Source organism: Microcebus murinus, chromosome 16, assembly GCF_040939455.1.
Source record: "Microcebus murinus isolate Inina chromosome 16, M.murinus_Inina_mat1.0, whole genome shotgun sequence".
Lineage (NCBI taxonomy): Eukaryota > Metazoa > Chordata > Mammalia > Primates > Cheirogaleidae > Microcebus > Microcebus murinus.
In genome coordinates this window covers 72,126,952-72,139,700 of record NC_134119.1, presented here as the reverse complement: position 1 = coordinate 72,139,700, position 12,749 = coordinate 72,126,952, and the positions used below count along the sequence as shown (strand labels likewise).

The following is a 12,749-nucleotide window of genomic DNA, read 5'->3' as shown; positions in this document are numbered from 1 at the left end:
ATGGGCACTGGGGTTTCAGGAGGAGGGTCATGTGGCATTGTGTTTATGGAGGGTGCCTGGGTCATGCAGAAAGAGACTGTTTCCAGAGAGGTGGTGGGATGCAGGTCACAGTCCAAGGCTTAGATAGTTATACCTGCATTTTCCCCCCCTGCTTTTCTGCTGTCCTTTGTTCTCATTGATTTAGCTGTGTCCATCATGGCAGAGCCAGGTGACCTTTGAGGATGTAGCTGTATATTTCTCCCAGGAGGACTGGGGCTCCTTGATGAGGCTCAGAGGCACCTGTACCGTGAAGTGATGCTGGAGAACTTTGCACTTGTGGCCTCACTGGGTAAGCCTCTGCCCTTTCTCTCTTCCCCAGGAGCAGCTGTTTTCGCACAGGTGGAGCATGGGTGCTGCTTATTCATCTGGATAGCTGCTTTGTGTGCAGAGCTGGGCCACAGGCATTAACCTGCTCCTCTCTCTGAGGAGCCCTGACACCTACTGTCCAAAGTCTTCTGGGCAAGGGCTTAGGGTCGGTAGTATGGCTGCCTGAGTCTATCCACTACTGTGCCCCAAGTTCTGCCCCCTTTTTCTATCAGACATTTCCAGGAGGCTGGTTGTGCCAGGGACTGCAGACACTGCCTACTTGTGGGAATCACTGAGCTGTTCCTGTGAGATGCTGTTCAGAGGTCTATTTTGGTTTTTTTTTTTTTTGTTTTTTTTTTGAGACAGAGTCTGACTTTGTTGCCCAGGTTAGAGTGAGTGCCGTGGCATCAGCCTAGCTCACAGCAACCTCAAACTCCTGGGCTCAAGCAATCCTGCTGCCTCAGCCTCCCGAGTAGCTGGGACTACAGGCATGCACCACCATGCCCGGCTAATTTTTTTTCTATATATATTAGTTGGCCAATTAATTTCTTTCTATTTTATAGTAGAGACAGGGTCTCGCTCTTGCTCAGGCTGGTTTCGAACTCCTGAGCTCAAACGATCCACCCGCCTCAGCCTCCCAGAGAGCTAGGATTACAGGCGTGAGCCACCACGCCCAGCCCAGAGGTCTATTTTGTAACACTAAGTTTTCTTTCTGGTTGCAAAGATGAGACAAACTCCCTTTGGTCTGTCATGGGGTTGGTTGTCCTCAGCTATGGCCAGTCACTCACCTGTCCTGACTTTCTCCCAGGACTTACATCCTCCAAGTCCTGTGTGGTTGCTCTCCTGGAGCAGGGTAAAGAGCCCTGGGTGCCAGACAGGGTGGATATGCTTCTGGTCACAAGACGGGCTGAGATGGAGCCTTGCCCTGGTGAGTGGGAGCTGGGGGCAAGGGTGACATTGGGGTTGGGCTCACACTGCTGGGCATCTGCCTTGTACTTACTTGTGTATCATTGCTGAGGCCAGTAACCATATTTTACTCCCATTTTTCCTTATGCATAATGGACACTCTACCTTCTTAACATTTCTACTTTGACTTCTGGCTTCTGGATGACAGATGACTGCACTGCTCTGACCTACATGTTTCCCTTTGTAGAGCTGTCCTACCTTAACCTACACTCAGTGTATTATGAGAAGTACATGTATCCTCACATAGATTGTAAGCACCAGATGCCCAGTTGCTCCTGGACTTCCCTGGGCTTGTGCACACCACTCTGTACCCATTTCTTAGCAGAAATCTTCTGGGTTCTGCCTGTATGGGGTCCTGAAGATTGAGGTGTGAGTTGCAGTCCCTGCCTCTTCTCCCAACCAGAACTCCACCCCAATATTCTTGTATTTGGTGAGGCCCCTTATTCTGTGGCCTACCCAGGCCCAGCATGCACCGTTGTTCTTTCCTCACCCTGAAGGCATTCCTGGATGCGTGAGACATGCCCTTGTGAAGAGGGTGCCTCTTCCCAAAAAATCCCACATGTACTTCACCAGCATTTCTATGCTTTCAGATTGCTGGTGTGCAGTGAAGGAAGCCCCATCTGAGCAGGGTGTTTCTGAAGAAAATGTGTTCTGGTTCAGGACCTCTGAGATAGGGACTTCCACCCAGAAAGCCAAGATCTGTGACATATGTCACCCAGTCTTCAAAGATATTTTGTGCCTGTCTGAGCACCATGGAATAAACCCTGGACAGAAGCTGTATATCTCTGGGGCATGTGAGAGAGGCTTCTGTATCAGTGGGAACCAGGCCCACAAAGAACACAGTGCTGAGAAGCCCTTGATGTGCATGGAGAGTGAGAAGGATATCCTGGAAGTCCGTGACCTCTTCCAGCACCAGGCAACCTCCAGTGGGGTTAAGCTACAGAGGAGCACTGAGCACAGGGCAGCCTTCCCATCCAGCTCCAATCTCAGACAGGAACAAGGAGTCTTTGATGCACAGAAGCCCTTCAAGTGCAGCAAATGTGGGAAAACCTTCCTGAAGGCCTTTGCACTCCTCGACCACCTGCTAAATCAGGCTGAAGAGAGACACTTCAGGTACCCCACAGGTGGAAATGCCCCCAGGGAGAATTCAATACATGTTAATCATGAAGCATTTCACACTGGAGAAACATCCCATGTGTGTACAGGATGTGGGAAGGCCTTCAGCCATCAGTTTCAACTGAGGACACATCAGAAAATTCACACTGGAAAAACACATCACAATTGCAGGGAATGTGGGAAAGTCTTCACCCGCAAACACTCACTCGTTCAGCACCAGAGAGTTCACACTGGAGAAAGGCCTTATGAGTGTCACCAGTGTGGGAAGGCCTTCACTCGTAGCTTCCATGTTAGCCGGCATCAAAAAGTTCATAACACAGAAAGACCTTATGAGTGTAGACAGTGCCGGAGAGTCTTTAGTTGTATCTCTAACTTTGTTGAGCACCAGAAAATACACACAGGAGAAAGGCCTTATGAGTGCAATGAATGTGGGAAAGCTTTCATTAACAACTCCCATCTTGCTCGGCACCAAAAAGTTCATAACACAGAAAGGCCTTTTGAGTGTAGCCAATGTGGGAAAGCCTTCCGGCAAACCTCCAAACTTATTCTACATCAAAGGAGTCATACTGGAGAAAGACCTTATAAGTGCAAACAATGTGGGAAAGCCTTCAGTTGCCTCTCCAACCTCATTCCACACCAGCATATTCATACTGGAGAAAAGCCTTATGAATGCTTAGAGTGTGGCAAAGCCTTCAGTCAAAGTTCTGCCTTCATTCAGCACCAGAAGGTTCACACTAGAGAAAGACCTTATGAATGCAGTGAATGTGGGAAATCCTTCAGCTATAGCTCTAACCTTGTTAAGCACCAGAAAGTTCACACTGGAAAAAGGCCTTATGAATGCAGCCAGTGTGGGAAAGCCTTCAGTGAAAGCTCCATCCTCATTCAGCACCAGAGAGTTCATACTGGGGAAAAACCTTATGAGTGCAACAAATGTGGAAAAGTTTTTCGCTACAGTTCTAACCTTTCTAAGCACCAGAAAAGTCACACTAGAAAAGAGCCTTCTAAGTGCAGTGGACACGGGAACACCTCAGTCAAAATCCCAGTCTCATTCAACACCAGAAAGGTCACACAAGAGAAAGGCCTTAGGATTGTGAGTAACTTGGGAAAGCACTTAGCTGAGGCCTTCTCCTTGTTCACCACAAAAGGATTCACTCATGAGAAAACTTCTGTGAGAGGTTTTGGAAAGAAGCCATCAGTTGAAATTTGAAATTTGCACATCCCAGCACTACTCCTGGGGGAGATTACCTGTGAGTGCCAGATTTGTGGGACACTTTCAGAAGCTATGTTACACTCTCTAACTCGTCCAGGCCCTTTGTCAGATAATGCCACTGCCAGTTGCCATCTCACCTCTACCAGATGGTAGACCTCCACAGTGTGCACCCATCATACTCAGGGACAGACCTCTGTGGTCTCTCTCTCATTCCCTGGAGGCAATTATGAGTGATGGGAAGCCATTGGAGCCACCTCATTTCCCATCTTTCCCCTGACCCAAACGGTTTAGGCTTTGCCCTGACCTAGTTCTCTCCAAGAGGATCTGGAGTCTCTTGAGGACTTCCAAAGAAGATTTTTCCTTCTTGGTCCTTGTTGAGTCTACTGGTGACACCTGTAATGGATTTATCCAGCTTCCAAATCATCCAACCCTGGAAACACCTACCTCCAGAGTGTGTGATAATAAAGGCCTTATTATTCAAGCCATCTTTTAATCTTGAGTTCCACGTTGTGTGTGGGGAGAAACTGAAAAGAAAATTGGGTTCTAATGGTGCAAAGGGGAAGGGCTTTTGTGGGGGGAAGTGCTGAGTTTGTATAGCTCATAGGGCATAGCAGGATGGCAAGGAACAGCTATCAGTCCAATCTAACCTTAGTTGCCTTGTAGTCTAAGGCCTCCTGAGACAGATTGAAGGTAACTGTGGTCCAAATCATGTGTCTTAGATGCCAGAATGCCCTGTTAGGCCTAGAGCTTTTGAAATCGGGTATTTGGTGTAGTAATCTATAGTACATCCTGGAGCAACGGTGTTTGGGTCCTTCCAGTAATGTCCCACATTCCCCAGCAGTCTTAAGGGGCCACTGTTTCCTGGCACCTGCCCATTAATAAGGCCCCTGAAGTCCAGATTAAGTGGGCAGTGGCCACATGGGGACCATAAGTGGATGCAGAAACACTAGGTTTAAGGTCAGGGAGCAAGGAAGACTGTGACAAATGGGAGATATGCCTCATGGTGTGCCTGAGCCAGATCATGCTGACAAGAGCTGGTTATGTTCAACTCAATTCAGTGACATTCCATGTGCAGCTTAAAATGAGCTATGGTAGGGGAATTTATACCACAAAAATTATGAAACAGGAGCTTTCGGAAGGAAAAAAATGTGACTTTGCGTGTTTGCCAAATTTGCTCTGATGGTGACTTCACCTACAGGGAAGATTTAGTTCTGTGGGTCTGGAGAAGGTCTGCACACCCCCATATTACACAGCCATGTTCTCTATGCCCCATTAGAATGGGCACAACCAGCAATAAGCTGGTCACTGCCAGGGGAAATGATCTAGAGGTTTTGAGGAACCCTGCAGTGCTCCTAGGCTGTTCATTTTTAGGCCATACTGCATAGGCAGGAACCCCTGTACTGTAAAAAGAGAGATCCTATCATCCAGGGATATGGCTCTTGTGGTTCATCCTGGTGTGTTCCTGGTGTGTGTGGGGGAGGCATGGCTTTCATCATCTGATTTTTGCTGCCACTGAAGGAGGGCTGTCCCAGGGCATAGGTAATAGATGTGGTGGAATCAACATACAGTTGCCCCATTTTCTGGTTTTCCAAGTTGACCAAAGTGCATATTTTTATATGGAGGCTTTCAATTTTATAAATGTTAGAAACCATTTCCCACATATAGTTCTACATAGAGTTGGTTCACCAGAACCTATGTGTATAAGGTCTGTACATGTGTTCCAGAGCCAACAGTGTGACTCTCAGATAGGAAGCAAACCAGGTTGGAGGGAGCTCAGGTGTTCCCAGACATGATGGTCTATTTGCCCCATAGTTAAGTAGCAAAGGCAGTCACACTGCTGCTGCCACTTCATCCAGAGTGACTTTTTCACTTAGTCACCTGAAGCTGGGATAGAAGCTGGCCACATGAGGGAACAGCATCCAGACAGGTCTGCAGTCAACTGAGCATGTGCCATGTCAGCCTACATTCTCTCCAGCATCCCAGGCTATCAGGGCAGCCCCTGGCTTCAGGTCATCCCTCTGGGAGTAACAATTGTCTTGCACCAACATGGGAGGGCTGCTTGGGATCAGAGTAAAAGTCCAGCTGAGCCACGTGGGCCTCAGGTCCCCAAGCAAGGTAAGGCAGATATTAGTCATCAGAGCTTAATACCACCTCAGGTATGGGTAGACCTGTTAAAATGACCCTAGTCCCATTGATAAAGAGAGTCCTTAACATGATATCTGGTCTTCACAAAGAGGCTCTGTTGAAGGCAGGTGGCCTGCTAAGTTGTGTAGGGGGGTGTGTTTCTGTGTGCATGTGCATACATGGGCTTGGGTATGTGCCAGAACATATAAGGTGAGGCTCCCATGGTTCTGAGCATCTATGGACTGGGGCTGCTGACATCTATCTTGACTCTACAGAGAGGCCTGCCTGTGAACCACCACAGAGGAAGAAAGCTTTCAGTGACAGCCAGCAGCAGCCCTTTTGACACCATTTGAGCCCTGGATCCAAGTATTACCTGAAATCAGATGCTTAGTGGACTTTTTGGTTCCATGTGCTGGTAAACAATGATTTTTTGTTGAAACTACTTAGAGTGGGCTTTCTATCACCTGGGAGCAAGAGAGTTCTCTACCTGAAGTGGTGCCTAACAATATCAGCCAGCCCTTCACCTACTGGGGATGCAGGGCCCCAAAGCATGGCTACCCAGAAGCCAGCCAAGAATTTTCTATGAGTACGAAGGACAGGGATAAATAATGATTCTGGAGACTCAGACAGCAGCAGCAGCAAACAGGCTGATGATGACATCCAAGCTGCCTCCTTTCTCTCAGTTTCCCTTCCCTGTAGTTCCTGACCCCGTGGCAATGGCCCACAATATTCAACGTCAGCCCATCTTACCCCTCACAGCCCAGGCCTCCCTTGAAGCAGTGAACTCATCATGTACGGTCCCATCGTATTAAAATGTAAACTCCTTACTCCAGTTTACCAGGCCAGCATGACATGGTTCCTCAGACACACCAGCTCATTCCTGCCTGGGGCATCTACACTGGAGCTTCCTCTAGGTGGAACACTCTTTCCCTAGAATCACCACCTTCGGGAGGTCTTCCTACCAATCTGAACACCTCTTGTGTTTTGTTTTCTTTACAGCTATATTGGAAATACCACTATCTGGAATTATCCTAGTTTCTCTACTTGTATGTTAGATCTCTGTATTCTCCATTAGATGGGGATCTCCTGTAGGTGAAGGCCATGCCTGTTATATTACCTCATGGCTCTGTTTACCCTAGGTCCCAGCAAAAAGCCTGGCATACAGTAGGAATTCAACAAATACATATGTGGACTTGCCATTCCTCCGGACCTGTGTGTGAGCTCCTCTCATGCCCACATAGTCATGGATGATGCTTTTTGCACCATGTAGGAGGAGGAGGATCATGACAGAAAAAGTAAGAATGAGCACCTTCCTTTGGGGGAAGCATTCTTGATACCAGATCTTTATCTCATATTTATACCCTATATTCAGCAGAGAACCTAAGTTATTTAACCAGTACCATTGGAGCAACCACTGTGTGCTGGAGACTGCACTAGTATAGCAGTGAACAAAATACACAGGTACTCTCTCATTCTAATTCATTGAAAATTTTAAAAAAGAAATCACAAATATAAACTGGAAACCTTCTGCTTTCAACAAAGATGGAGTGTCATGGACCAGATTTACCTTTCCACCTGGAACAATGAAACAACGAGACACAATATAAGAGATATTGGTTTTCAAACACTGGACACCAGACAGCATAGACCAGTGACCCCTAAGACAAGACAAACACAAATGGTGAGTTCTGTCACTGTTTCCACCTCTGTGATTATCTGGAAAGAGTTTGCAGTCTTCAGTGAAGGAAGGGAAACCTGGTACAATCTAGAGATGTTCCTGACTAGAGGAAACTGTTCTGGTTGTCCAGGGAGGCCAAGGCAGGGAGAATTCACAAAACAAGGACTGGAGAGGAGAGAGCTACTTGGAGAGCTCTAGAAAATGGCAGAGTCCTCTTTGATTCTCCATCTGAGGGCTGATCAGCAAATGCATGTAAGCAACTACCTGAGGCTGGGGAAAGAACCACCCAAATAGAGCAGAGGGAACAAGCTCCAGAGCATAAACAGGATTGGCTATAGTTCCTTTTCCCACCAACCAAGTAAGAAAAGCTCATAGTCTGCAGGTTCAAGTATTTAGATGAGTAGTGCCTCACAGTGGGGAAAATTAGCCATAGATTCAAAGCTACTCTGGTCCCACTTAACAAACTTTGAAAGCAAACCTTGAATTGATCTAATAGCAACAATTAGAAATTGAAATTTTAAAATAAATATGCCCTTTAAAGTAGCATAAAAATATATGGGAGGCTCAGTTGGGAGGATCACTTGAGCTCAGAAGTTCAAGACCAGCCTGAGCAAGAGCAAGACGAAAAACAGAAAAATCAGCCAGGCACGGTGGTGTATGCCTGTAGTCTCAGCTACAAAAACATGAATACTTAAGATTATGTTTGGTCGGGCGCGGTGGCTCATGCCTGTAACCCTAGCTCTCTGGGAGGCTGAGGCGGGCGGATTGCTCAGGGTCAGGAGTTCGAAACCAGCCTGATCAAGAGCGAGACCCCGTCTCTACTGTAAATAGAAACAAATTAATTGGCCAACTAATATATAGAGAAAAAATTAGCCAGGCATGGTGGCACATGCCTGTAGTCCCAGCTACTTAGGAGGCTGAGGCAGCAGGATTGCTTGAGCCCAGGAGTTTGAGGTTGCTGTGAGCGAGGCTGATGCCATGGCACTCACTCTAGCCTGGGCAACAAAGCGAGACTCTGTCTCAAAAAAAAAAAAAAAAAAAAAAAGATTATGTTTGACTTACAGTTTGCAGGACCAGTACATTGGGAGCTACAGACATTACTCAGAGTGTGCAGAGGGACGTCAAGGCCATCAACACCTGTGCACACACTCCTCAGAGGAAACAAGACAGTCTCACGGAAGAACAGGTTTTCAGGAACTATTTAAAGATACAAACAGAAAGAAATTAATTGGACAACTAAAATTGTATATATAAAAAATTAGCTGGGCATGGTGGCGCGTGCCTGTAGTCTCAGCTACTTGGGAAGCTGAGGCAGGAAGATTGCTTGAGCCCAGGAGTTTCAGGTTGTTGTGAGCTAGGCTGATGCCATGGCACTCTAGCCCAGGCAACAGAGTAAGACTGTTTCAAAAAAAAAAAAAAAAAAAGGAGGCATGGCCATTCATCTTGGTGCCAGGACAATAGAAGGTACAGGTCAGGTACCAGGTGAGCCACCAGTCCACTTCCAATGCCCCTGCCACATCTGTCTCCCACTCACCAGGACTGGTCCTCCGTGGGGCCTCTCTGGCCATGGCCTGACTAAAGCCACCCTGTCTACCAGCCAGGTCTTCTAATTTGTTGGGAACCACATTTGGTAGTGGAGGCAGTGATTCCTATAGAGGATCAGGTGGTTTGTGAGTCAGACCCAGGTCAAGGTGATCTACCCTATGACAAAGCACAACAGGTGAAGATCACCTGTGTAGTTGTATAGCTGGGAAGAAATAAATCTAACAAAATGAATACTCAGGAAATTCTCACTAAGAAAGCTCAATGGCCACATAATCAATGGTCATGTCACTGCCTATGATGCTGGCATGTCTACTGGCAAGGGACACCCGACAGAAAACTTCTACTAGAGTGAGGGGGTGGGCAGAGGAGACAGAAAAGCCATACATCCTGACAGGGTCACCTAACCAGTAAATGACCCAGCTATGTGTGATATGCTACATGTTGTGAGACTCCTGACACTGGACCATGGTTGTCAAGGTCCTAGGGCAGAAGGTGTGGGAGTGGTTTATGCAGTAGCCAGAGAAGGGGGTAGCAGGACACAGGCAAATGTCAAGGCCAGCAGCACTCCCCACTGGGAACATGGAAAAGGCAGAGGAAAACACAGATATCAGGTGTCAGAGAATGAGGGGACACAGTAGACTGACCAAGTGAGGACAACAGTATACAGGTCTTCAGCATCATGTCACTGTATAAGCTCCAATGGGCCAAAGGAGCCTCACTTTTTCCTGAAAGAGGTATTGGCCTTGTCCTCAGAGGTCACTGCTCCCTGCAACATCAGGCCAGTGGACAGATGAATGTGACCTAAGCACTGGGCATGTGACCCAGTCCCTGTTCTGCCAGCCACCTCCCATTCATGTCTCCTGGACCTTGCCCTTTTTCTCTTTTTTTTTTTTGAGACAGAGTCTCGCTTTGTTGCCCAGGCTAGAGTGAGTGCCATGGCATCAGCCTAGCTCACAGCAACCTCAAACTCCTGGGCTCAAGCAATCCTTCTGCCTCAGCCTCCTAAGTAGCTGGGACTACAGGCATGCACCACCATGCCTGGCTAATTTTTTCTATATATGTTAGTTGGCCAATTAACTTCTTTCTATTTATAGTAGAGACGGGGTCTCGCTCTTGATCAGGCTGGTTTTGAACTCCTGACCTCGAGCAATCCGCCTGCCTTGGCCTCCCAGAGTGCTAGGATTACAGGCGTGAGCCACCGCGCCCGGCCTGGACCTTGCACTTGCTCACCCTCGCATATCTGACAGCACGGGCTCTCCCTCCAGGCCTATTGGTCTTTGGATAGCATTTCCCTCATTTTTCTGAACCCACCTCTTCCATCTAGCCACTGGTCCTTAGTTTCAACACCTCACACTCATCTCAGGGCCCATCTATAACCACAACCTAAGATTCTCCTTCCCAAATCCCAGCCTCAGGGTCTTCCTTGGTCCAGACCACCAGCACAATGTAGTCTGGACATCCTGAGGACACAGCAGAACTCCCTGTGAGTGCAGGGGCCCATGTGACAGCTCCTCTCAGAGCTCTCCAGACAATTCAGACTCTATAACTACGAAACTCAAATCTTTCCTGAAACATCCTCTCCTCTCAACCTCCAATCTCCATGGGTGGCATCTTTATTCTTCCTAAACACTTGGGATGATCCTTCACCCCTTCTCAAACTCACTCCCCTTATCTGATGTAATAGGAAATTCCATCAGCTCTATCTTGAAAATCTATGGGGAATCAGTAGCCTCTTTTGAGTCTCCATGCTTCCAGCCCCACAACCTCCTCCTCCACCAGTGTGTTCATTCAGCAGCCACTGGAATACTTTCTTTCTTCTTCTTTTTTTTTTTGAGACAGAGTCTCGCTTTGTTGCCCCGGCTAGAGTGAGTGTCGTGGCGTCAGCCTAGCTCACAGCAACCTCCAACTCCTGGGCTCAGGCGATCCTGCTGCCTCAGCCTCCCAAGTAGCTGGGACTACAGGCATGTGCCACCATGCCCAGCTCATTTTTTCTATATATATTAGTTGGCCAATTAATTTCTTTCTATCTGTTTTTAGTCGAGACAGGGTCTTGCTCAGGCTGGGTTCGAACTCCTGACCTTGAGCAATCCGCCCACCTCGGCCTCCCAGAGTGCTAGGATTACAGGCGTGAGCCACCACGCCCGGCCTAGAATACTTTCAAAATCCTAACTCAGACCATGTCTATCCTCTTCTGTTCAAAACCTTTCATGGCTCCCAGAACCATTGTAACCGGCTCCATAAGCAAGAAAATGTTTTCTCAATATTTTTTTTAGTTCTCTCATATTTCAAATGAGTTTTCAGTGTTCACACTGTGGCTAGGGCTGGCTGCTCTAAGTGACCTTGACAGTGAGTTTTATCTCAGCCCTGGTAGTTTAGCAGCTGCAGTCTCAAAATAGGCAGAAAATAGAGAGCTTTCAGTAAGATTTGCGACCAGAACTTTGTAACTTTCTGTTGCACTGATGCATTCTCTTTTGAGTTTCTTTCCCAGAAATGGCCCAACCTCCTTGCAGCCATGAGATAACTACAAAGCCTCACACCACCTGTTTGTGGGAAGACAAGCCATACTCCACCACACATACTCCACCACAGATCGTGCCCAATGAACCACTGAGGCTGCACACAAGGCTGAAAGAATGACCAATATTACCCCCTAGCTTGTTAAAATACTAAAATCCCACCCTAGGAGGGATTTATCTGCCATGTTTTGATCATGGGACTTATGTACTAACAAGATTCCTCACTGCACTTGCATGCCTTGCACTCTACCCCAAACACGTAATAATGCTCACTCCCCTCATGCATTATTCATTTCACCTCCAAAATAACCCCTGACCCTATTGGTCTGAGAGGTGGATTTGAGACAGTTCATACCTCCCTGTCCCAGCAGACTCGTCTCTTGCAATAAATAAATCATTTCTTCCCTTACAATTATTTCAGTAATTGGCTTTCTGTGCTGCGACCAACACTGAGTCCCACTTGTGGGTTCGTTATCACCATTTAGCCGGCCATTAGAGGCAAGACTTCCTTCTCGTGCTCTGGGTCCCCTGGAGACATGAGAGCTCAGAGCAGTCTCAGGTCCAAGTCTTTGCGTATGCAGATCCCTCTGCCTGAACCCTCTGCCTCTCAGCATACCGGATTCTGAAACCGTGACCGCCACTTGTGAACCCTCCATTGTTCTGTGGGGCTGCAGGAGGTCCTGGGCAGTTGGCTTCTCAGTCAGGGACTTAGGACACTTGTGCTTGCGGTCCAGCCGAGTGGGGGCCAGGGCACCCTCCCTCACCTAGGCCTTGTCGACTGGCTCACGAATCATGCTCGCGTGAGTCCCGCCACATGCGGGGTTATGATCTCGGAGCGGGCGACTGTTTTGGGCCTCTGTCTCCTGCTCTGTAAAGCGGACCCAACGCCAAGGGCAACGACTTCGAGGACCGCGGGCACAGATGGGCTTTGGTGGAGGCTCCGGCGGACACTCCGGCGCGGCGCAACCCGAAGGCCCCACGGGGCGTCCCTTCTGTGGCCAGGGACGCCGAGGCTCAGAGACGGACATTCGCACGCGGATCACGGAGGCGGAACTTCCCGTTTCCGCCAGCCCGGGTAACCTCCCGGACACCGCCCCTGGCCCAGCGACGTGTTCCCTCCGTCAGGTGCGTACATAACAGCGAGACGCCAGAATACGGTACCTGACCCGGCGTCCTGGCTTGTCCCGAAGTCCCTTTTCCCGGGCTCTGGTGGCCAGCCGGTCGTAACGCAGCTCGCTCTGTGGGAGCT

General features: G+C 48.3%; 1 protein-coding gene and 1 long non-coding RNA gene across 2 annotated transcripts; one reads left to right on the top strand and one right to left on the bottom strand.

The window, feature by feature from the left end:
• On the top strand, positions 1-4,122 carry LOC105867731 (uncharacterized). Its single transcript, XM_020283374.2, is given in 5 exon segments — positions 1-93; positions 185-251; positions 254-328; positions 1,154-1,273; positions 1,902-4,122. Coding segments are annotated over 5 exon segments (2,088 nt in total). The 3' UTR covers positions 3,635-4,122.
• Positions 4,123-7,233: 3,111 nt separating this feature from the next.
• On the bottom strand, positions 7,234-12,525 carry LOC142861129 (uncharacterized). Its single transcript, XR_012912518.1, has 3 exons — positions 11,856-12,525; positions 8,502-8,636; positions 7,234-7,336 (listed from the first exon to the last, which is right to left on the bottom strand). It is a non-coding gene; the product is annotated as an uncharacterized LOC142861129 (long non-coding RNA).
• Between the last annotated feature and the right edge of the window lie 224 nt (positions 12,526-12,749).